Source organism: Pinus tabuliformis, chromosome 3_1 (genome assembly GCF_031772625.1).
Source record: "Pinus tabuliformis cultivar Carrire ecotype Pingquan chromosome 3_1, CPIR1, whole genome shotgun sequence".
Taxonomy (NCBI): domain Eukaryota; kingdom Viridiplantae; phylum Streptophyta; class Pinopsida; order Pinales; family Pinaceae; genus Pinus; species Pinus tabuliformis.
The window spans coordinates 344,163,654-344,190,102 of record NC_142301.1 but is presented as its reverse complement, the minus strand read 5'-3'; the positions used below and the strand labels follow the sequence as shown (position 1 = coordinate 344,190,102).

The 26,449-nt window shown below is 40.1% G+C and overlaps 1 protein-coding gene across 1 annotated transcript in view; it reads left to right on the top strand.

The window, feature by feature from the left end:
* Positions 1–17,978, top strand: part of TPI (triosephosphate isomerase) — a 47,384-nt gene extending 29,406 nt beyond the window's left edge. Inside the window, exons 4-9 of the mRNA XM_089411293.1 lie at positions 12,129–12,213; positions 12,550–12,682; positions 16,017–16,111; positions 16,871–16,949; positions 17,199–17,281; positions 17,405–17,978. Coding sequence (XP_089267419.1) covers positions 12,129–12,213; positions 12,550–12,682; positions 16,017–16,111; positions 16,871–16,949; positions 17,199–17,281; positions 17,405–17,452 — 523 coding nt within the window. The 3' untranslated portion in view covers positions 17,453–17,978. The remainder of the gene's footprint in view (positions 1–12,128; positions 12,214–12,549; positions 12,683–16,016; positions 16,112–16,870; positions 16,950–17,198; positions 17,282–17,404) is intronic.
* The last annotated feature ends 8,471 nt before the right edge of the window (positions 17,979–26,449 follow it).

Here is a 26,449-nt window from a genome sequence, read left to right as displayed (position 1 = left end):
TCCACATCTGTTTCTATTACAATAAAACCAAGATTAGATAACAACAAATCAGCTTTTCTCAATCTTCCAATGCAAAATCGAACAGCTAGCTATCACAGCTACTTGACTCTTCACTCTACTCTCAGAAAACTAGCAAAACTAAGTTGATCTGGATCTGTCAATCTTTTGAAAAGGCAAGATGAGCTGGCCCAACCTTCCAATAGTCCCTTCGCTGAAAAGACAATGCCGAGGGACCGATGCTCACATATTCCCATAACTGTCCCTGAAAGCATCACATTACAAAATGAAATGTTTTCTGATTCCACTCTCCCCGACGTGCAACATGTATACACCTGTTCTTCCAAAGCTTCTTTATTAGGTCTTTTCACCGTGCCGTTTCACACCAAAGTTTATGCAAGTTAGTTCTTAATTGAGCAATAAGAACCTTTGCCATCCACGGAATGCTAGCTCCAATGCACTCTTTTTGTTGGAGATCACAAGTGGGGTTGAATTCTTCAACATAGTACTTCTTCTTTCTACCCAACTCTTCACCATATATGTTTACGGAGTTTCCCCATACCAAAATTCTTAAGCTCCTTGCTATTTGTGGGACAGGCAGAGGTAGATTTTCCATTTTTGCATCCATGTGTAGTTTTGTCCCATCCATTTTTTCTTTCTTTCACTCATGCCTTCATTGAAGATAACATTAGGCCATCTACCTACTTCCATTTGCTCGAATCTTTTTAGATGTCTTATGAGACACACCATAGCAGTTGTTTCCTATAAAATTATTCATTTATAACATGAATTGGATACATTTAGCAATGTCGTCTTCGAAATTGGCACCGAAATATGGTAACAATTAGCAATCGTTTTCAAATTATTAGAATATATCTCTATATCTCTATTTTAGTAATGCTCAGTCTTTTAGATGTTTCTATTCTTATTCTTTTAGCAGTTTCTTAGATGAAACTGTTTGTTCGATATTCTACATAGAAACCTGATGTTTCGATTCTTGTAAATATCTTTGTATTATCATTGAGCTGTTTGCTCCATGTGAATTAATTCATTCAACATTCTTTTATGGTATCAGAGCACAGGGATTTTTCGAAATAATTTTTCATAGTTTGAAAAATTCAGGAGTTCATTTCGAAACTGCTCTCAGGGTTTGTAGATTTCTTGATCAGCTATCCTCTTCATTTCTTTCTAAGGTCGAGCCCTCTGTAAGCCAGGTAGCCTTCACTGAGTCTTAGCTTCGGCTTTGCTCATTGTGATAAAAGCTTACAGTCGTCAATCTCGATACAGAAAGGGATTCTGCTTCTACATTATCTTTATTATGAGGAATTAACTTTGTGGCGATACTCGGGATCGTGAAATTCTCTTGAAATTAAATCCGGCATTTTGAATCTGGGGACAGCAGTCGATTTGTAGGTTGAACAGTTTATCTGTGTTGAAGTCTTGTTTATTTTTTTTGGCCCGTGAATTCTCAGTCTCGTACCAGCGTTTTCAGTCAGTGAAGTATTGTGAATCGATAACCACGGGAACATAGCATCTTAGTATTTTTCTGTCACGATATCGCACGCATATCCGGTTATTTTCGTGGGAGCGGGATTCTGTTTTGGCTGGCGAATCCGGTTATTTGCTTTGAAGTTGTGGAACCTGTATTCAATCAAGCTCTCGTATATTGATTTCTAAAACCCTCACGGCTTCCAGCGTTTTGGTATCTGCGTTCTCGGCTTCGAGTGCTTCAAATTCTCGCCTCGTTTTTGTCTGCCGGCAGTTGTTTTCCAGTCAGCAAATTTTTGTCCCATAGTGATCCTGACAGCCTCCAGTACAACTCAGATTTGAAGGAAAATTACCTGCTTATAGCCTGGACATTGCAGCAGTCAGACCTGTGCTTCCCTTAGGAAAAATCTCAGAACTGGACAGAGAAAGGAATCTCGAGCTTTATCTTATGATTTGGACCTGTTACATTCATTAAATTTCTGTCCTGTGGTATTTGCCTAAAGAAGGATACAGCTACAGCCGTATTGCTATTTTTTTAGACAGGGAGAGATATTTTTGCTGGGTAATTTTTTTTTCCAGAACAAAATCTGTTTTGATTTACATCAGGATAAAGAGGCAGCTACAATTTTTTGTGTATCAGACTTCTGTATTTTCTTTAAGAAAATGGCCACGCTCACCAATTTGATGTTAGAAGGAAATCAACGCTTTAATGGCAGCAACTATAACATTTGGAAACAAAGACTGCTGACCATTTTTGAGTACAGGCGTCTTGATCAACTCATTTTGGGCAAAGAGCTTCGTCCAGGTACAGCCGGGACCGATCAAGATAAATTTGATGATAGAAATCGAGAGGCTGTTATGCTTCTCAAGCTCTCTGTCGCTGATGATCAGTTACCACAGATCCCTTCTGGCAAGACAGCTGCTGAAATCTGGCAACAGTTGAAAGAATTGCATGAGACATCTGATAAAAGCAGAGCTTTTTTTCTCAAAAATCAGTTGTTCTCCATCATGATGGATGAACATATGTCTTTACAGGAACATCTCAACAAAATTAAAGACATTCGAGATCAGCTCGACGCCATTGGTCGGACCATGGAGGAAGAAGATATGGTAGTCATTACCCTGAAGAGTCTACCAAAATCTTATGAACACTTCATTGAAACACTCAACATTACAACCACAAATGTTGATCTGAAGTTTTCAGATTTATGTGCCAAACTTCTGCAGCAAGATAGGTGGAAACATCAGTTTGATAGTGGTACTGCATCAGTGCCCTTGGAGAATGCATTTGCTGCAAAATATCAGTCCTCTCAGTCTTTTCAGCAGAGAGGATCATCTCAGTCTTTTGATCCTAACAGGAAGAAGAGTGTACAGTGTAATTACTGTCACAAGTTCGGTCACATGAAGAAAGACTGCAGGCAGAGGATTGCTGCTGAACAAAAGAAACAGGGAGGGTCACATCAGACAGCGAATGTTGCAGAACATTCCGAGCAGACAGATTCTGCCTTTTACGCCTTTATGGCTAAAAGGTCTTCAGAACATGTTCCTTCCTCTGCATGGTACATTGATTCTGGTGCATCACGCCACTTCTCTCACAGGCGTGACTGGTTTATTGACTTTTCACCTTTCAGTGATTCAGTTGTATTTGGTGGAGGTGAAAAGTACACTGTTGCTGGCAGGGGTACAGTTCAAATTCAGTCTGGTGGACGCACGCTCATATTTCTAAATGTATACTATGTTCCTGGTATGGAGATTAATCTGCTCTCTGTCAGTCAGATTATGAGGAATTCTCCTCAGCTTGATGTTGTGTTCAGTGCACACAAGTGTTCCATCATTGACAGGGAGACAAGTCTGACAGTTGCTACTGGCCTCGAGGACCATGGTCTATACAGGCTACTTGACACCGGTGACTTTCCAGAAGTGGCACTAGCAGCTCGTGTCTCTCCCATCAGTACTCTATGGCATCAGCGATATGGGCATCTCAATATGCAGTATCTCTCTCAGCTCTCTCGGGAGGGACTTGTGTCAGGATTACCTGATATTCAGACTCAGCAGTTGGGGGTATGCAGCGCCTGTCAAGCAGGAAAGCAACATCGGTCGTCATTCAAAAATGGCGAATCTTGGCGCGCATCCCAGGTACTTCAGTTACTTCATGCTGATATTTGTGGTCCTATGAATACAGCTTCTATAACTGCTTGCAAATACTTTTTACTTATTGTAGATGACTTCAGTCGAAAGATGTGGGTGTATTTTTTAAAAAATAAATCTGATGCTCTTAGTACCTTTCAGAAGTTTAAAACTTTAGTTGAAAACGAATCTGGTTGTAATATCATGACCCTTAGGACCGACAATGGGGGGGAATTTTGTTCCTCAGCTTTTGCCAACTTCTGTGATATTCATGGCATCAAACGTCAATTCACCACACCTTACACTCCCCAGCAGAACAGTGTTGTCGAGCGTCGCAATCGCACGGTTGTTGAAATGGCTCGTTCCATGTTACAACACCGGAGTGTTCCAAACAAATTCTGGGCTGAAGCAGTATTTACTGCTGTTTACCTTCTTAACCGATCCCCTACTCAGGCTGTTAAAGGGAAGACTCCTGAAGAAGTGTGGTCTGGTCGTAAGCCTAAAATCAGTCATCTCAAAGTTTTTGGCTCAGTTGCATATGTTTGGATTCCATCTGCTAAGCGATCTAAGTTGGATTCCAAAAGTCAGAAACTCATGATGACAGGTTACAGTGATCATCACAAGGCTTATAGGCTGATAGATATAGCCACTGGTCGACTTAGCTTCAGTCGAGATGTAGTATTTGATGAAGACTGAGGATTCTTTCAATCTTCTTCTTCTGAGCAGCGTTCTGAGGATCCGCCTCACAGTGTTCTTCTTCCAGTCAGTCCATCTGATGGGAGGGATGATGTAGCATCAAGATTTGATACTACTCTATCTGAGCTTCCTCCAGAAGCTAATCCCCCTCTTGCTGTCCCTATTGCTCTTGAGCCTGCCTCTCTTCCTCCTGATATTGGTCCCTCTAATCCTGATATTGGTTCTTCTTCTCTTCGGCCAAAATGGTGGGCTAAAACCATAGGTGATCTCCGGGATGATGAGCTCCTTGAAGGTAGAACTTCTAGGCATAAGAACAGACAACAGTCTACAGTCAATTTTGCTCTTATGGCTAACCTTCACAGTACTTTTGAGCCTCAAACATATTCAGAAGCTAAGGGTATATCTGAGTGGGAACAGGCTATGGAAGCAGAATTTCAGAGTCTTCAGAAGAATCACACATGGACTCTTTCTGATCTTCCTGCAGAAAAAAAACCCATCGGCTGCAAATGGGTGTATAAAGTCAAATACAAAGCTGATGGAACCTTAGACAAGTATAAAGCTAGGCTTGTGGCTCGAGGATTTTCACAGCAGGAAGGCATCGACTATGAGGAGACTTTTGCTCCTACAGCCAAGATGAGTACTATCAGGCTTGTGCTTGCCCTAGCAGCTCAGTTCAATTGGAAAGTTCATCAGATGGATGTAAAAAAGTGCTTTCCTAAATGGTGATCTCCAAGAAGAAGTCTACATGACGCAGCCTCCAGGATTCAAGGTTGCTGGTCAAGAACAGAAAGTGTGTCGGTTAGTTAAAGCAATCTATGGATTGAAACAAGCTCCTCGGGCTTGGTACATAAAAATTGATCAGTATCTGACAGATCAGGGTTTTCAGCGGAGTCCATCTGATGCAAACCTGTATATCAAGCATACTGATGATGATATCTTGTTTGTAGTTGTCTATGTGGATGATCTTATCATTACTGGCAGCTCTGCACATTTGATCCATGGGATCAAACAAGATCTATGCAGAACTTTTGAGATGACAGACTTGGGACTTCTTCATTACTGTCTGGGGGTTGAAGTGTGGCAGACTGAAAATCAGATCTTTCTTTCTCAGTCCAAGTATGCCAAAAATCTTGTGGAAAGGTTCAGAATGCAGGATTGCAAACCGGCCACGACTCCTATGGAACCAGGGCTCAAACTTTCAGCACAGTCATCCTCTCCTCTTGTGGATGAAACTTTATTCAGGCAATTAGTGGGCAGTCTCATCTATCTTACTGCTACCAGACCTGACATCAGTTTTGCAGTAAGCTACATTTCTCGCTTTATGTCAGCTCCTAAAGCTGATCATTGGATAGCAGCAAAGCGGGTGCTACGATATGTGCGTGGTACTTCTGATTATGGCCTCTTATATACTCACAGCTCCACTCCTATTCTCAGTGGCTACACTGACTCTGACTGGGCCGGTTCGGTTGATGACCGTAAATCTACAGCTGGGTATGTGTTTAGTCTAGGATCTGGAGCTGTTACTTGGACTAGTAAGAAGCAACAGGTAGTGGCTCTCTCCTCAACAGAAGCAGAGTATCGGGGAGCAGTTAAGGCCGCCTGTGAGGCAGTTTGGCTTCGTCGTATGCTTGCAGATATGCATGTTTTTCAGACAGGGCCTACTTCTTTGTTTTGTGATAATCAGGGAGTGCTCAAACTTGCCAAGAATCCTGTCTTTCATGAACGAACAAAGCATGTGGAAACTCACTGCCACTACATTCGACAGCTGGTTGAAGACGGCTCAGTTCAGTTGCACTATGTTCCCACCACAGAGCAGCCCGCCGATATTTTTACCAAGCCTCTTGGTCCTGATAAATTTGTAAAATTTCGCGGGTCTATTGGTGTTGTAAATAGATTGAGCATTAAGGGAGGGTATTAGAATATATCTCTATATCTCTATTTTAGTAATGCTCAGTCTTTTAGATGTTTCTATTCTTATTCTTTTAGCAGTTTCTTAGATGAAACTGTTTGTTCGATATTCTACATAGAAACCTGATGTTTCTATTCTTGTAAATATCTTTGTATTATCATTGAGCTGTTTGCTCCATGTGAATTAATTCATTCAACATTCTTTTACAAATATGGGGTCGAAATTTAATAGCCTTTGGCAGTGACGTCTTTGAGCTAGCCTTTCCATGATAGATCTCCAGGGTTCAAAATAATTTGACTTATCGGAAACTAGACACAACATTATGTGTCAACCTTGTCGCTCTTCTTTGGAATCAGGATGGCGGAGATCTCTATGGTTCTATATCCATTATATTGAGAGGGAAAGAGAACTACAGATTGATGCAGAGAATTGAAGCACTTACACCCAAAGATTGATGGCAAATGTTGACCAACGGAGGACTGACCAACAAAAACTTCGTCGTATGTCACATTCGGGAACTCTCTGAACCAGACTGGACTTGACCTGACCAGATTATCGTGCCACGTGCCACAGAGCAGATACTTGGTGGATCCAGCCCCCTGACCCCATAGATCCTGTAACATAGCTTTTAATGAAGTGATGCACCCCTTCCTCATAGCACAATATAAGGAATGAGTTACATGTAAAGGCTTAATCCTAGACTAGGCCAACCTAACTCTAACCAACTCATGCATTGTCCACAGGAATCTTTGCCAATAGTGCATCTCTCATGTGCCACCATCTTTCAACATCTGGCATATGCTGAAGGCTTTACCTTGCAATGCTAATGCCTAATAAGAAGATCCATCACTTTGAAGTTTGTTCCTTTTTGAAATCATTAATGTCACTCTACCGGTTCTTTGATATGTTTGTTCTTATCAGTGATAAACTATTTTGGAATCAGTTAATGTAGTCTTTTGAATGCTTTATGTTGCAATGCAACTGCCTAATAAGATGACCCATCACTTTGTTCATTTGTGGAATTGTCAATGTCTCTCTAGCGGTTCTTTGATATGTTGTTCATATCAATGTTAAACTATTTTGGAATCAATTAATGTTAACCTATGGTTAGATGATGAAAAAATAGTAGAGAAGCAACAAAAAGTTTTGTTAAAATTTCTCTCCTGACATCATATCTGCAATTGTAGAACTTCAACCCTTCCAAGTCTAAAACCTTCTGCGACATCTGTTAAAATTTCAGATCTCCACACAGCAAAACACTATAGTCAATATTCAATAGTGTAGACACCTAAGTAACAAGACACTTCCAAATAGGGCCCATATCCCATACCCTACATGTTAGACACCATACATGAGGACATGTGTTGGACGCATTGTCTGGCACTTGTCCTATTCATAGGACACCTGCCAAACATGTGCCTGACACATGCCCTCACCGTGTCCCCTGTAAAAGGTCTACACTATAAAAACAGGTTTTCCCATTTATTTCAGCTCATTTCGTTCAATAGCTTGGATGTGTTAGATGTTTTGGAGTGCAGCTGAGGATTCCAAGTGCTGTGCAAGTGGATTTGTCCACCAATCTGTTGAAAATGGTAGCGAGAGAAGGTCTTCTCTGGCTTGTGTCTTAGCCAGAGAGAGACCACGAATAGTCTTCCTTTGACAATGGACGAGTTTGTGGAGATTGTAGATTCATGCTTGGAGTTGGAGGGACAGTTAAGTGAACCTTCAAGTGGCAGTTAGAGGTTAGAATAGGACGAGTTGGGAGCTTTAGTGTCGATTGAGGCAAGTACGAGTTACAACTCCAAGTTATGATTGGAGAGAGTTCATGTTCGAACTCAGTTAACTAGCCAATCACAATTGCTGTTCTAAATCTGTAAATTGCCTAATTTTAGCATGAATCCAACTGATAAAAGGAGGACGAAAGCACAACTTGTATCATTTTTGTTGCACGAGTTTGCGTGTAAGAGCATCTTGTCGAGAATGCGTACCTTGGAGGAGCCAATATGCAGAGCATAGAGAGATCTTCTTGGTGCTAAATTGCGCTAGGATTTTGAGGTTCGTCCTAAATAATAGGGTCTAGACTGTGCTAGGGAATAGGAGATCTTCTGCGCAAGGGAATAGGCCCAGGCAGGCCACAAGGAAGTAGGAGTAAGGGCTGATAGTATGCAGGTGTGTCCAGCTAGTACAACATGAGAACAAGTGTGTTTTCGGGGTGACTATTTGCCTTGTAAGATATCTGATTGCTCAAAACTCTATCAATAAAATTCTACAAGGAGTGGGTTTTCCCAAGAAAAAATAGTGTTATTGTGTGACTGTGTTTTTATCTTTATGATTATTCCGCTGCTTATTTATTGTTAAGAAAATTCCGTGTCTTGGTGAAAGAATATTTAACTTCTGATTATTCATCTAACCAGTTGCAGGTTTTTCATGGAAAATTAACACAATCGTCAACTTTTTTCCAATAACAATCCATTGTCTTCCTCATTTCACAGAAATCATGGTTCAGTAATCAAGGTTATCTGGAAAAAATGTTAAAGGAAAGGGAGGAATGCCCACTGATGTTGTCCTCTCATCCTCCATTTTCTTCAAGGTTTGCTAGTGCTCCATCTGCTAGATGTGGGGCTGCAATAGTAGCTTCAAATGTTTGAAAAACATTGTTTTTTCAAGACAACAGATTAAAGAACAAAAGTTGTATCTTTGAATTTGTATCATGATTATGTAAAATAATAAATATTTTTAGTGTCATATTTGTATGTGTAATTTACTAATAACAAATTTGTGTGTGCATGTGACTTGTCCTCTATGTCTTGTTTTTGGGGTCGCCATGTATTGTGTCAGACACTTGTATATCCTCATGCTGTTACTCTTCTTGCTTCTGCCTGGACTAGGGCACAGACCAGCCCTAGACATACTTCTAGCTTGTCTCTTCTATTGCTGCTCTTATCAACAAGGCTTTGATACCATGTTGATTTTTCTACAATAATACACTGAAAATCTCAACAGTAATGTAGTGAAACAATAAGATAAAAAATAGACAGCCATGCACAATAGAGAGAACAAATTTCCCTGAGAAACCCAAACTTGGGAGAAAAATTAGAAACTCTTCTAGGAGAAATTTCTTCAACGTATTTTACATTAAAAGTCTAGCAATTTGTGCGAAAAACCAACTCCAAACTTTTGCCATTTCAACCTTATTTGGAACCATAGTTGTAGTGTGGGGTTTGCAATCAAGCCTCTAAAATCTCTTCACAATCTCCAAAGTAAATTTCCCTTGACCAACAAAGTCTCTCTTGCACCTTGCCGAACCTTTTGACCTAAAAGATAATGTCGTGGATGAAGACCCACCTCTAGCTTCACATCAATGAATGCCTCCTCATGTGTCTTGTCTTCCAATATTCACTGAGGACACTGGTTTATGATGTAGATTGTTGTGTTGCATGCTTCTGCCCAAAGAATCATTCATCATTGGCAAGTCTTGGTCGTGCAACGTGAATCATGGACTCAGCAACCTTGATGATGGATCATTTCCTTTACTCTGCAACCCATTCAGTTGTTTGTGTAATGGGATAATCAACTCCCTCTTGATTCCTACCTCGTAGAAATGCTTGAAACCCCTATTGTCTGATCTGAAGACTTTCATCATCTACCCTCTCTAGTTTTCAACTAGAGCTTCGAACTCCTGAAATCTACAGAGGACTTCATCCTTTGTCTTTAGAAAGTAGATCCAGGTTTGTGAGAGAAATCATCAATGAAGGAAACATAGTATATGCTTCCTAAAATTGATGATATTAGTTTTTCCCCAAACATCTGAATCTACAAGGTCTAGAATTTCCTTAGACCTATCCTTGCTGCTCGGGAAAGTAGACTTGGCAAAGGCTTCTACTTGGTTTTCTCAGCTCTCGAACTTGATAGCAAACTTGTTCATCTGAGTTTTTGCAAAGGCTCCTACTTGGTTTTGCTGTTGTTTCCCTTTACCATACTTTTTATTTGGACATTGTGATGCATAATGACCTTGCTCATGACAAATGAAGCACTTGATTTTACTCATGTCCTTCTCTTATTTTGAGGTTGACTCCTCACTCTTTTCACCTTGTGGGTCCTTTTACCTTTGCCCTTATTTATTTGACCAAATAGGACTAGGTTCTTGTCACCACTCTTCTTGTCAGCGTTTGATTCCAATGAATTCTTCTCCTAAATATAGCCATCCCATAGCCTTTCAAAGTTAGGAAGGTTCTCACAAGCACAAATACTTTTGACAAATGGTTGCCATGAAGCTAGGAATCCATTCGATGCCTTGTTCCCTAGCTCTGCATCTGCAACCTTCTACCCAATTGTTGCAAGTTGATCAGAAAATCTGCGTGACTTTATAAGGTAATTGGTGACTGAATTTGATTTTTCATTTTTGGCAGAGGTTGACTAGGGCTGACCTAAGTGGAAATACCTTGTTTATCGAACATCCCTGACACTTCGTCAACATGTGGATTTGTAGGTATTCTGGTTACTACACTTTCCCTCGAAGTTTTCTAGAGATTCTTAATAGTATCATGAAACAATTCAGATAGGAAGCCTCGAAGTGCCCATTGTGGTCTAGTTTTTGCTGCTAGATCTCTTCAATACATAGCTTGAGAGAGGTGGTATTCCTTCTAAAAGTTTCTTCTAATTGCAATAGAATTTTGCTAAAGCAATTCCAATGGAGGACAGAACTGTGAAGTGACTAGTGGGGTGAGACTGATGACAAGTTGGAAAAATCTAACTCGATAGGAGCTCAAGTTAAAAAATCTGTAGATGGGTTGAAGTTAGAATTCCATGGTTTCATGCATAAGCTGACATGTCCGAAAAAACCAAGGCCTAGAGTGAAGGATGCACTCCCTCTCCTCATCAAAGTCAAGCTCGACAATGAAGAACCTATTGGTGCATGCACAGAGAACAACTCATAGATGTAATTCTGAGAACCAGGGCCAAAACCCATAAAAAATTAGACCATGAACACAGTAAAATTCCTCTTGCTCTTGCTGCTTGCACCTCCTGGCCAACATACATAACAGGGATGTAATTAATCTTCTCAACTGTGAAGTGACTAGTGGGGTGAGACTGATATATCAATAAAATCTACAAGTGCTAGAGCCCCCTTAAAAGGTTTTCCCAAGTGTGTTATGGGAAACCCTCATGGGGGTCAATCTAACTGAAAAAGTGGAAGACAAGGTGGGTTACTCTACGTCCTTCTGTGGTGAAACAGAGTGATCGAAAAAATTTCGAGGTGGTGCTGCACTCACTCGAACCAGAGATAGATCAATAATCAATTACCTTCAAGGGCAGATCCACACCCACAGACTTCAAGGTAGAGAAACAACTGTCCCCTAAATGGCAGGGGCAGTTTTGATGTTCAAATATGGAGCTGCTGCCTTCCGGGTATCAACAGTTCTCATGCCTTCTAGAGAAAAAGGCTGTGTCCACTCCTAGGGAGTGAGTGGATTGAACCCTGAGGAACATCCTTGCAACAAACATTTTGAGTGGAGCTTGGGAGACTGTAGCTAGGGCTGTGGGTCCAAGCATAATCCAATTGAGGACCCAACCTCCTGCCCAAAATGACAGCCAATAGCAACTATTTCTTGTCTGAAATCTGTTTCTTCTGCCACAAATATTTATTTTCTGAGTCCTTGTACTTATTTGAGTCTTGTCACAAAGATTGTCAAACCATTTTGTAGTTATTCTTCATCAATTGGGCTTGCTTGCTTCTATACTTCGATTTGATTCAAGTTTGGATAGACATTTGTAGTATATAGCATAGTTGAGTGCAACAAACTCCACATTCCAAAATGAAAGAGAGAGCATTCAGAGCTAGGCCAAGTATTGCTAATGTTCCGATTTCCAGGATTTTAAATGTTGCCATGCACGTTGTTTGCCAATGCAGTGTAGAGATGCTGATCAATTTGGACGTTCCATGGGTCATACTTGGTCATTCAGAGAGAAGGCTTATACTGAAAGAAGATAATGAGGTACAACATCACATTTACATGGTTATATTTATTCAGTCTATTGGAAATTTTAGTTATCAGTTAACTGCTTGCAATTCTGTTAAACAAGATCATCAGCCTTTAAGGAGATTCAATTACCCTCATAAATTTTCTAATCCTTTTGTGAGATTGGGTTTTTTTGATAGGAGAGATTTATTAACTTCATCTTGTGGACATGTATTTCTTATTAAACACATCTCTTAGATTGGGAATATATCATGTACTTGGTTAGACAAGTCATTCGCTTTTGAATATTACAGGTTTTTTTATTATGTTTTATGCTGCAGCATCCTGATTTTAGTATATATGGATTGCTAGTTTGTTGCAGATAAAGTGGCTTATGCACTTTCTCAAGGTTTGAAGGTAATAGCTTGTGTTGGAGAGACTCTTGAACAACGGGAAGCTGGAGATACATTGAATGTAGTTTCTGAACAAACAAAAGCAATAGCAGGTTCTTGCAGAAAGAGATCTTATATATCTTTGTGTATTTTCACAAATCAATTTCATTCTTTTCTTGTTAATTGCTGGATCTGATGGATGAGTTTTAAATTTTGTCTTCATCATATATCCTGCTTACTAACCAAGTTTTCATTATTATAACTCGTTCTTTGAGTTATTATCCTTTGTTTGAATCCTATGTTGAACCACACTTTAACTGAGCATTATTTTGATTATGTTAAAATTCGCTTATCTCCATTGCTTTAAGAAACTTGAATTTCCTAGGTATTTTAGAATTTCTACAGGTCTACATCTATGCTGTCCATCTTAATAATGTGTAAACTTATGCTCAACCAGTAAGTCCTAGTATTTCAATTTACGGGAGCATAAATTAGGAAATAGTAGACCCATAAATTAAAAAGAAACAGCCCAAACACCCCAAAAATGTAAAAGAAATTTCCTAAAAATCTAAATTAAGTCACCAAATTTTTGAGGAATGAAATTTTGTATTAGAAACTCGCCACTATAATTACAATAACAACACAATGATCCTCCCTCCATCTTTGTTATAGAATGGGATGATGAGGGGTTCCGTTGCATATGGCAGACCCCAAAAGTGTACTTAACCTGACATAGTCAAACTTTGTCCCTAACTCAGTCTAGGAGGGTGTGCACAGAATGCAAGGAGAGTTTCCTAGAAAAAAATGCACTAAGCATTGCATCACATCCTAGGATAATATCCCCTGCTATAAACTTGGGAAGTCCTCTAAACCATTCACTAGAATCTAAAAATGATAAATAAAACTCCAAAATAGAAATGATATCTAACTGTGGAAATCTAAATTTGGTAGTGCATGCATGATGAAGGCATGCGCATGCATACTCTACTCTAAGAGCAAAGTGCCTCCCAAGCATCTGTGCTACACTACCATTCCTCCATTGTGCCCTCGTTATGATTGCATAGGTACCAATGTAGTATTTGTTGAAGTGCAGCCTTATTATTGGAGAATTTTATGTCAAGCAACCAAAGTAAAATCTAACATTCCTTTGTTGTGACTCGTGAGGGTGGGGTTCTCCACTAAGCCTAGTCTCTCCTTTGGTGTCTTGAACTTTCCCTTAGCAAGGGGCTTTGTAAAAGATCTGCAATATAGGAATCTGGAGGAACATGCTCAAAAACATTCCTCCTTCTGGGCTCTGTCTCTGAGGAAATGTACCAGATATCAATGTGCTTGGAGGTATGTGAAATACTGGATTCCTAGAGAGCCTGGTACAACTTTGATTGTTACATAAATCCATAGCAAGCTCCAATTTCTAATTGGTCAACTATTCCATCAACTTGCAAAGACAATTTGCCTCACAACTAGCAAAATTGGCTGCCATGTATTTTTCCTTTGACTGAAACACATGCTACAAACATCTCCTTTTGCCTAGTCTCGTCTCCTTCAAATTTCACAAAACTGATTTTGCAATTTCAATCCAATCTGTCCAATCTCCTTTAATGGTTTAATGGTGCAACTTGGCCTCTCATAAACTACACCCCCCACTCTGCATTTGTTGCAATATTTGGAATAAATCTCCTTATCAAGAAGATCAACATGGATCCATGCAGAGTATTTGACTCTTGGGGCCATGGTAAAATTCCAATCTGCAAATTTAAATATGCAACATTGAAAACCCTATCCTAAATTCTTAATATGCGAAGTTCAAACTTCAGACTAGTAGAAGCTGAAACTATGAGACTTTAAAGACAGATTTCAGATCTAGTCTCTAGTCTGTAGTTGGTATCTTGTTGGATGAAATCATCCAAAGCTTCTAAAACATGGGAAGCTTCTTATGGCCATAATACCATATGACAACTTCAAATGAATGGATCCCAAGTGGAGAACCCATTTAAAGCTATTCACACCAATTGATTCTCTATCTTCGCCCTGATAGCAGCAAGTTGATCTTGAAGCTGGGTGTTCTTCACAAGGTAATTGGCCTCTGCGTCTACATTGCTTATGCATGTCGCAATGAGTTTGTTCTTCAACAACAAATTACGGTTAATATTTACACTTTGATATGGAGTGACTAGGGCATCATATGTGTCATTCCCCATCTTCTTCTTCATGATGTGAAGGATCAAATGATCCTTCATGGAATCAAGGACAATTCTCTTTGCTTTGGCCATCCTCTGGGAAGTACAAATAACTAATAAGAAGAAAAAAAGGGCGTGGTGAAAGAGAATGAACTTTATCTGAAAAGTTACAAAACTAGTGGAATTTTATCCAGGTTCTTTATGCTGAATTTGGAATCTCAAGCATTAGAAATGATGAAGCCTGTGACTTATACACTGGTTTACTCTATACTTACTTTATATAATAAAGATGACTTAGGGTTACATTGCATATGGACAGACCCAAAAGTGCACCTAGGATGATATAGTCAAACCCTATCCCTAAGACTAGGAACATGTTCCCAGTTTGCATGGAGAAGGTTTCCTAGAAAAGAACATCCAGTCGGAGAGATAGCATGCATACATGCGTGTGCCACTTCCTAGGATAATGCATTCTGTTCTAAATTTGGAAACTTCTCTAACCCATTGCTGGAATCTAAAACTAGAAAAGCAAACTCCAAAATAGAAATGCTATTTGTCTAATTCTAAAAATCTAGATCTGGAACAGCAGTTTTTAGAAAGGAAGTGGATGAGGCTGAGGCATGCGTGCACCCTCCCCTCCCAGGAGTCTTTGGTGCTGTCCCATAACTCTCCTCAACTGCATTCTTATCATGGCTTGACAGTTACCATGGTAGTATATGCTGGATTGTGCCATTGTTGCTGGATAATCAGCTGCCAAGGAATCAAGTAAAATCAAACACTACAATGAATCACGATACTTTAGTAAAGAAGAGTACTACTGATGTAAACCACTTAGTTGGACTTCTTTCAAAAACATGTTTTTTGGAGATAAGGATTTCTGTATTACAATGCTGGAGTGATTAATTCCATGTGTTAGCTTCCATGCCTCACCTAAGCTTAATTGGCCTGGATCTGTTTTTCATCCTGTATTTTCATCTGTATTCTTTTCTGATATCAGTGCAAATACTGAATTTTGATAGTAGGGTCCTGTTTAAATCAGAGTACTATATTCTTAGAGGAAAAATCAGTTGAATGCAGAACTTTAGAGGAGCATGACTGTAATTGTCAGACGTCCTACTTGTATACATCTTATGGTTTGGGCTACGACCCATGTTTTACTGACAGCTACTTTATTTCTTCGTTTTCAACTATGGTCTATTCTGAAGTTGATTCCGTGCAATTAGCATCTCAACCTTATTGTCAATTAGTCACAAATTTTGAATTTTTGCAGATAAGGTGGATGACTGGAGTAACATCGTTATAGCATATGAGCCTGTTTGGGCGATTGGAACTGGAAAAGTTGCAACCCCAGCTCAGGCTCAGGAGGTAACCCGTTATTTTGAAAATGTTCCATATAGCAGTTTATGTAATGTGATTGTATGGTGCTATGAAACAATGTAAGCTGTGGTTTTAAGGTGAAACGTTAGTGATGTTGATATCCATTCCTTCATACTACATGTGTTTCACATGATGGCTCTAGCGACATATTAACACCCCGTTAAGGTGGCATGCATATGACTAATATTACAGACATTAAGATAGCAGAGGGTATTTAAGCAGAATAGTTGATACTGGTTATTCTGTTGCTGATGTTTAGGAAACATTTTAATCAACAATAAAAGTTGCCCTTATCATTGGATATCTCTCTAAATTGAAGAGTTGGCAAATGTTTTTCAAAGAAAATAGCTGCTTGGTTCAAATTCCTCTTTGCCCCATAACTGCTTGTTCATATGCCAGTTTTTGAGACTCGAGGGTAAAAAACTTCTCGTACTGCAAAATTTAGGGTTTTTTGACACTTGCAAACTAGGACCTTATTCCATATCCTGATTCCTCTACATTTAGTTCCAGTCAGGTCTTTACATAATGCTGCATAAGTCATAACTTACGCATGTAATTGGATGGAGAAGTGTGCTTAGGATAATTGGCACTGGAATATTTGGTTTTCTTTTGTTATGGGTCAGACAGAATAGTCCTTTAAATCTTATTCTTGTATGCTATTTCCTAGATAACTTTGGAGACACGGTTCTGTCTGGCTCTTTTATTTTTATCCCTCCTGAGATAATGCTTTGGAATACCTTTCCTCAGGTGCACTATGAATTAAGGAATTGGCTTAAGGTAAATGTTAGCCCTGAAGTCGCGGCAACAACCCGAATTATTTATGGCGGTAACTAGCTTCTATCTATATTCCTTTTATTTTTCCCACCATAAGTGTCTTCTATAGGGTGTGATGTAAAAAAATAAAGTAATAACATGAAGATTCTGGGTAATGGAAGGTGGATAATATTGCCCTGATTAAAATTGGAGGATTTCATAGTCGTGCTTCATTCCATGCAAAGTTGCTGTTTGCATGTTAGTCCAGTTCTCTGTTTACAGTAACAAGTACAATGTTATCCTCTTTTGTTGTGCATTGCAGGTTCTGTAAATGCTGGTAATTGTGTTGAATTGGCAGCACAACCTGATCTTGATGGATTTCTAGTTGGAGGAGCTTCCCTGAAGGTTGGTTGTGTACTAGTTTCCATATCGTGCTTGATATATTTGAGTTGAGAAGTTGGATAAGACACTTGCATCTACATTTTTGGTGTATTATTATGACTGGTTTCTCTGCGTTGTGTTTTGCAGGCTGAATTTGTAGACATTATTAAGTCTGCAACTGTGAAGCAAGGCTAAGTCAGAGAGAGTCATTCTGGCTTCTTTGCACGTGTTTGCTAGAAGAAACTTATAGTAGTAAAGCATAACATTTATGCATAAAGGTGGCCACTGCAAAATATCCCACATGATTTCATTCTACTTTGATAGCGTGAAAGACAATGCCTAGGTTGCATCTTCTTAGGACAGAAAATTACTTTTGGGAGTATAATATGCCATTAGAAATTAAATGGTTATCTTTATTCTCCAGTTTTTTCACAAAAAAATCTGTTTTTTAAGATTAAACCTGTTTTAATGAAGAAATTAGAGAGAAACAGTCACCGTTCTGAAAAAGATGTCTGCTAGAACTTGGAAAAGAGGGAGTATTGGTATGATATATTTGCAAATATGTTGTGTGAGGGAGTATTGTTATGATATACTTGCAAATATGTTGTGTGAGGGAGTATTGTTATGATATTTGCAAATATATTAACAGAACATACTGTTCGAAAACTGCAAATGTCCCACATGATTCCATTCTAATCTATTTGGAAGATAATCCGTAGCCTCCATTTTGTTGGATTGCTTGATTTCATTTTTTATTGCATTCTATAAGAAAGAAATAATATGGATAGTAAATCTATTTATAAATTTAAAATGAAACCCGCCCTCTTAAACAATGCATCTTACGTAATTTTACCTCTTGATTTATTGAATGGAGTGTGCTTATTCAGTATGATACATCTATCCTAAAACGGTACTTATAAATGGGTGGATGTTACTGCGCCATTTCATTTGTTCATGTTATGTAATTAAACTACGAGGTGAAGTATGTTGATGCAATATGAATGAAGAAAACATGTAATATTACAGACATGTAATATTACAGACTCGATCGTGATTGAAGCGTATCATCACTCAACGGAAGTCTTGACATTTCAAAATCTCTCTAAGAGAGTTGCCCTAGTTAGAGAATGATAATTTTTTATTTTTATTTTTATTATTTATTTATTTATTTTATTTTTGTTGTATTCCAGAGGAACCCAATGATGATTTTTTTATTTTATTTTATTTTATTTTTGTTGTATTCCAGAGGAACCCAACAGCCCGCCTGACAGGGAACTACTAGAAAATATCTGGGGGTCTACGGCCCGTCCTCTCTATAAACCGAGTCACAAACAAGGGGATTTGAACTTTGGATCTCTCAGTTTTCACAGATTTCACATTACTTCGATCACCAGTTGAGTTGACCCCCGGGACTTGGAGAATGACGATTTTAACAATAGAATCAAACAATTATTTTTTTTTTTTTTGGACACTTGCTCAGTGATGACATGAGATTGTGAATGAAGAAGACATTTTATATTAAGGATAAAACCTCATGATACCCCATATTGATTAAAGATATTATTATTTTGTAAAAGTCTCATTTCAAAGTTTCAGAACTGATGCTTTAACTAACATTGACATGATTTTTATTTTGTGAAGTAAAAGTTGTATTACTTGCAACTGAAGATTTAAATACATAACTGTTGAAGTTTGTGCTGGCCTGCTGTTGGGGAAACTAAACTAGATACATAACTTCAAGTAATTCAAAATGTTAAAAGATTTGAGAAATTACAGTTTTGAGAGACAAAACACAAGTTCTTTTGTTTGACCACAAGGGCCTTTCCCATCTTGAAAACCACTGCAATGAGACCAAAAAAACTAAAAACAAAGTAGCAAATTGACATGCATGCTTATTTTTCCGAATCTGTTTCTTCAATTGGGATGGGCCCATCCACATTTCTATTTTCACGAGCTTGTGGTCCATTGTAATCAGGGTTCCTGCATTTGATTCATAGTTGTGATAATTTTTCTTTATTTCATTCCTATTTACAAGCACCTTTTCCAAGAGAAATTTCATATTCTAGTAGATGTCCATGGTGTACATATATTGATTGTACTTGCTTTTAATGTGACCTGCTTCAAGGATCAACTTGTCACTTTTGCATGGACCATTGTGTTTGTGAGGTTGCATCTTTCTTTTGTTAAATTTCCTAATACCAACTCATTTATTTTTATTGCATAATGATTTATTCCCAACAATTTATTTTATTAATCAAATAAATTTTGAATTGTTAAAAAATAAATTTATGAGTGGAAATAATTTCTTTTGACCCACAAAGAAATTACACGGAAATATGCATTCACTGGAACTTGTAGCTTGACCCCTTTGGAGAATTCGACCCTAGGAATTTCGGCCCATTGAAAATTAGTCTATGAAGAAATTTGGCCCATCTCTCACCAACAAATCGGCCAACCTTTGTGCCTCAGGAAATTTGACCTTAAAAAATAGGCTTCTCCAACAAATCAACCTCTTTGCTTTAGCAATTTGGGCTTGTAATCTCTAGCAATTTGGCCTCCTGGAAATATTCTCTAACCCACTAGCACTATTCCTCTGTTGTGCTACAATCTAGCTAAGCCACTTGCTCTAGATAAAAATTGCCTTATTTCCTTATTGCCAAACCCATAACCCTAATCTCAATTTTAGAAGATCTAGGAGATCAAAGATTGAGATTATTTCTAAGTCACTTTTATTTATTCCTAGTAATTGTTTCTATGTTTTTTTCAAAAGGAATGTGCAAGGGATTTTATATTAATAAAAGTTGGATTAGGGGACAAAACTCTTACACAAGTTTTTCAATACATTTTTTTTGATAACATCAGTCCTCTAAAAAAGCTTGCTAGCTTTAGGGATGCAAATCCTTCTTAAGGTATTATAATCCTTCTTAGGGATTATAAAGGGATTTAGGGATGCAAATCCTTATGAAGCTATTATAATCCTTCTTAGGGATTATAAAGGGGGCACAAGAGGGAGCAACAAGTAGACTAGGCATTGGGCCAGTACGACAAAGCGACGACCAATGCGAGAAGAGTGGGAGGACCCCATGAGACACGTCATTTCACAAGCCTCATCTCGGAGGAAAGAGGAGGTAAGAGAGAAATTGCTGGGATATAGGTGTTGGGACACATCAGAAGACAACACAAGAAGCAACCAATGGGCGGAAACACATGGCGGCCTCACGAGACATGTAGGCTTGTAAGGCTTGCCCTGGAGGTTTATAAAGGCGCATTGGAGATATGGCCGGGGTAATAGGGCTAGGTGACAAATTTTGTCGGCATTTGATGGTTCTGGCAAATCACTGAAGGTGTGCCCAAGACTTGGTTTTGTTAAGGTTTTGCGTGTTGGGTAATCGTAGGCCTTTAGGCCAAATACAAAGAAATAAGGTGCTGGGAGAAGTTCAGAGGCTAAAGTTGGCACGAGGCTTGGTTATGTGGGCACCATGTGGCACATGGCATTAAAGGATTGATGCACATAGATTAATCCCTTGGGGCTACAGTAAAGAGAGCGGTGGTTCCATGTTGTGTTTGTGTGTTATTATGATTGCGGGTATTTGGGTCGTTTTCAATAAAAAGATGTTGTAGACTGAGGACTTCGAGCCATGTACAAAGCACTGCATAAATATAAGACTAAGCATATGGGTCGAAAGCTCTAATTAAAGATCCTCCATATCATGGAAGTGTGCTATGTATGGAATTGCGCCACTTCTTTGGTTAACAAAATAGAACGGGTCAACAACTAGATCTGTGATTTGATGTCAAGGGCAACTACAAAGATTGTTGGACCAAGGACCACGAATTGCAAATTGAGTTTATGAGCTTGACTAAAAAAAGCAAGCCACCTCTGATCTTCCCTGCATGACATAGAGAATTAAATAAAAGGGATCACTGGGTGCAGAAGAATTGATCATAGATCAAATGAGCCATGCTTGAAGTACATGCTGAGCATTATGATCAATTAATATGTAGGATGGAGAGCTTTGTTAAGGTGTGAAATTTGATTGAGAATTAATTCTTAGTATGGGAGACTCTCAAGTGGCCATTCTTTACATTAATTGAGATGCAATGGCCAAACAATTCGATTCAACAATAGAATGGAGAACCTTGTTGTAGTTATGAGATTTGTAACACCCCCTCCTAGGTCTACCCAAAGTAACCATGCCAACTGGGGTAAACATGAGGAGAGATGCTATTACAATCAGATTCGACCTCCTATGTCACCTTAAGGAAGTGGAATCGACAGAACATGAAATACAATCATCCAACATCATCAACAAAACCGTAAGGAGACAAGTCAACCACTCATACACTCTGTCCTTGGGTCCCATTGCTATTCTGTAGCTCTTAGGCCATAGTCACTCTCATGCTATGGGCAAGGGAGCATCCAAAAACCCAAAGTCGCTCTCACAGGCTTGCCTGGCAGCGACTGTAGACCAAAATTGCTAGTTTTGCGCCAACAACCTCGAGATTTAAGCCAATCTTCTAGCCTAGAATCCTGCCCTTTACCCAGAGCTTGTTGTAATTCCCATAATTCATTAAAAACATAATAACAACGCTGATCAAACAAAAATCACCCTCAAGACTAGGTCTGAGCATCCCCAACCAACACTGACTGTTAGGGTCCCACCCTAACCCCCTTATTTATGTAATGGGATCACGTCATAGTCAAGAGTCAATAAAGCCCATATTAATAATTGTAAGTGGTTAATCCGCGATTAATGACGGAACCACAGTTAGTTGCAAATGGGCTGTAGTATTAGATAGATGGTATTAATAAAACCCACGGTATTGGCCCGTGGTATTGCATGTATGAGTCATATATAAAGGATAGAGACTCCCTGCGAGGAGCATCGTGTCTTATTTTGTAGTTGAGCTCTGCCCTATTGGAGGTTGCCCCCTCGAAGAGGCAAGTGAACATTACTTTCCGAATAATAAAATCATTACTATTCTGTGTTCTGGGTATCTTTTCTTCGCATATTTTGTATTTGGGTATCATTTTGCAGGTTAAGAGCATAACAAGTGGTATCAGAGCACTTTCCAGGGCCGGTGGGATCTCCATTTCTTAGCAATTTTTTTTTGGCTAGAGACGTGTTCCAGCGTCTTTAAACCACGAGATCTGTCGTTGAGTGCATAAACGTGCGGATTTGGGGACGCATGCATGCAGGAAATACAAGAGGTGGTCACGTCTGTTAGACTCCCTTGTAACCCATGTGGGTACCCCTTCGAGTAGTAGCGCATTAGACAGAACCGCGCACGGATTGTCTTCCATGTACCCTCTGGGTATATTGGAAGCCCCCTAGGATCCCTTGAAACCTCACAATAGATAAACCGTCGGCCGTCTTGCGGCTACAGTACACCGAGAACAGCACTCGGGGAGATTACTCACCCATACGATAGGGTAGTCGGGTTGTACGGCTAAGGGTACAATCGATCCTCCTTAGTTAGAGCCCTGAAACATTGGGCCGAGTACTATTGCCAGACCCTTATGTATATTGCGATCTGTAGCACCTGACACTCCTCAAGACCATAGTTCCCTTTTTCTATCAGGGGATCACACAACATCTCTTCCAGACTCGCTTGTGCAAAGGGGTGCAGCAGCAGCAGACATCAGTCCCGCAGTCTCGAGTTCGCAGATCAGCCATTCCGATCTATTAGATCCATCAGATCCGCAGAAGCAGTCTGTTCCGCCATCAGATCCGCCATTCACATCTCTCGGATCCACCAGATCGGAGTCGTTGTGAACCTATACCGGGGTATAATTTTCGCAGGACTTTTGGCCGCATTGACATTTTGAGGATTTGGCCACTGCAGTATTGATAAGGAAGGAGTAAAACTCCGTTAGGAGTTTTCAAAAAAAAAAGTCTGAGATCTTCCGGGGCGCTTATTGATGATCTAGCCCATCATAATCAGGACGACGCGCTGAGCACGGTGGTACCATTCAATTATTAGTGAAAATGTTTAGGGGGTCCCAAATTTTCATCAGGTTGGTGTATGGTAGAAACTAGAGCTCAAGTGATGGCCAATGAAAGGATGGACAAACTTGAAGAATCCTTGCACACCCTCAGCCTTCAGCGTAACGGACTAAGTAACTAGGTCGTGCAACTCATCCCAAAGGACAAGGAGCAAGCCCACGAGGAGGCGTATAATGGCAATGGATACAATGAGGGTGAGTCTAGCCACTCTCCTCGCGTCTGGCACACCCACCAACCACCCAGTCAGCGACCTCCCAAGTTGGATATGCATAAATTTGACAGTTCTCACCCGTCGGCATGGATAGCACAAATGGACCAGTATTTCAAACTGAATCGTATCTTAGATGATGCGACTCAGCTTATGTTGGGGAGCATGTACTTGGACAATGAAAGGTGGCAATGGTGGGAATGGCATCAACATTGCAATGGACCTTTTAGGACTTGGACCCAATTTACAAAAGCTCTTCAAGGCCGCTTTGAACAGGAGGACTCTTTTTTGGGTCGTCTTACTAAGATCCGACAGACTAGTACAATGGATGAATATATTACAGCTTTTGAAGCTTTAGCCTTCCGCACTTGGGGTCTCTCAGATGCATTCTACACGGAATGTTTTATCAGCGGTCTTAAAGAAGCCATCAAAGCTCAAGTCCTACTGCACCACCCTCCCACATGGATGGAGGCTTGCAAGGTAGCTCGTAACGTGGAACGTGCATTAGTAGCCCAATACAGTCGCCCAAATTTCTCCGCTAAAGGTCGCCTCCCACAAGCTCACAACACGACTCAAACACTTAAGGTCCAAAAAGTGTCACCTGCGGAAATGGCCGAAAGAAGAAAGCAAGGACTATGTTACTACTGTGATGAAAAATACTCTCCAGGTCATAAATGCAAGGAGCCCAAATTTTTTCAAATAGATGCCACTGACTACAGCGCAACAAAGGAAGATCCACCACTTGAGGACCATGAGGCGCTAGAAGAAGACAACCAACAGGACAATGTCCTTGACGAACCAGTTATTTCGCTGCATGCGTTGGCAGGGATTTCTTCCCCTCAAACTCTCAAAATTAGAGGTTTTATTAAACATCGCCCAGTAGTAGTTTTGATTGATAGTGGAAGTACACATAATTTCATCCATCAAAAAGTCACAGAAGCAGTGCATTGTTTTGTACGTGCATTTTCTAACTTCCAAGTTCAAATTGCGGATGTAGGCACAATGAAATGTGAAGGCCGTTGTGAAAATGTCAAACTTCAAAAGGGGGCTTATCAGTTGAAAACCCACATGTTTGCCATACACATGGGGGGTTGCGACATTGTCCTCGGCGCTGAATGGCTCCGCACTATTGGGCCAATCACAATGGATTTCTAGGAATTTTATATGAGTTTTAAGCAGAACAACTACACACATACCCTCCGTGGACTCCAGGCAGGAGCCCCCTCTATCATCAGCTCGCATAGGATGGAAAAATTGTTAAAAAAGGGCAATCATGGAGTTGTAGCTCAATTTAATGCCATCCAGGCAGTCGAAACAAAGCCTCTGCCAATTCATCCTGAGATGCAACAGATTTTAAATAACCATCTGCCGGTCTTTGACAAGCCTCATGAGCTTCCACCCTTGTGAGGGGAACATGATCATAGCATCACCTTGGTTCCAGGGGCCCAACCCCCAAATGTGCGCCCATACAGATATCCGTTCACCCAAAAGAATGAAATAGAAAAAATCATCAAGGAACTTTTGGAAGCAGGTGTCATTCGTCCCAACATTAGTCCTTATTCATCCCCAGTGGTCATGGTGCTCAAGAAAGATGGGGAGTGGCCGATGTGTCCCGACTTCAGGGCCCTCAATAAGTTGACAGTCAAAGATAAATTTCCCATCCTGGTGGCTGATGATTTGCTGGATGAACTCAATGGGGCTCAATTCTTCACTAAGCTGGATCTTCGCTTAGGCTACCACCAAATTCACATGAAGGAAGTCGACATCCCCAAGACTGCTTTCAGAACTCATGAAGGCCATTATGAATTCCTGGTCATGCCATTTGGTCTTTGTAATGCCCCCTCTACTTTTCAGAGCCTTATGAACCACATTCTCAAACCATTCAGGAAATTTGTCCTTGTCTTCTTCGATGACATCCTCATCTATAGTTGCACTTGGGCCGCACATCTTCAGCATGTAGATCTTGCAACTGCTCCGCAAGCATAAATTATTTGTCAAGATGTCCAAGTGTTCGTTTGGCATGGCAGAAGTAGACTATTTGGGCCACATTGTGGGGCGTGAAGGTGTCAAGGTGGACCCCAAAAAGATCCAGGCAATGCAGGAATGGCCTCAACCTAAGACCTTGAAGAGCTTGAGAGGATTTTTGGGTCTCACATGCTATTATCGTAAATTTGTCCGCAACTATGGTCGCATAGCGAAGCCCCTCACCCAACTCCTAAAGAAAAATTCATTCTTCTGGAATGACGAAGCACAACAGGCCTTTACAGCTCTAAAAAATGCCATGTGTTCCACTCCAGTCTTAGCACTCCCTGACTTCACCAAATCTTTTGTCATTGAATGTGATGCTTCGGGTACAGGTATTGGGGCGGTCTTAATGCAGGAAGGGCGACCGTTGGCCTTCACAAGCCAAAAACTCAGTGGGAGGAATCTGGGCCAATCTACCTACGAGAAGGAAATGATGGACATCGTACATGCAGTCCAGACCTGACGACCTTACTTATTGGGGCGACGTTTCCAAATCCGCACAGATCATCACAGCCTTAAATATTTTTTGGAGCAACGCCTATCCTCCCCACAACAAAATAAATGGCTAGCCAAAATGCTGGGATATGATTATGAGATCATTTACAAGAAAGGGAAAGACAATAGTGTAGCAGATGCATTATCTCGCCAATTTGAGGAGGAAAGTACTCTGCTAGCAATTTCCCTCCCCATTCTAGAATGGATCGAAGAGGCTCGCAGGGAATGGTTTTCACACCCCTGGCTCTCCCAACTCATTTCTCAACTACAGGTAGATCCAAATTCCACCAAGGGCTACTCGTGGCAGGATGATATTCTTCGCTACAAGGACAGAGTCGTAATATCACCAACATCCACCCTCAAAAGTCGCATTTTGGCAGAATTGCACTCATCTCCCATTGCAGGACATTCGGGCTTTCAGAAGACGTATGCTCGCACCAGAAGATCATTTTTTTG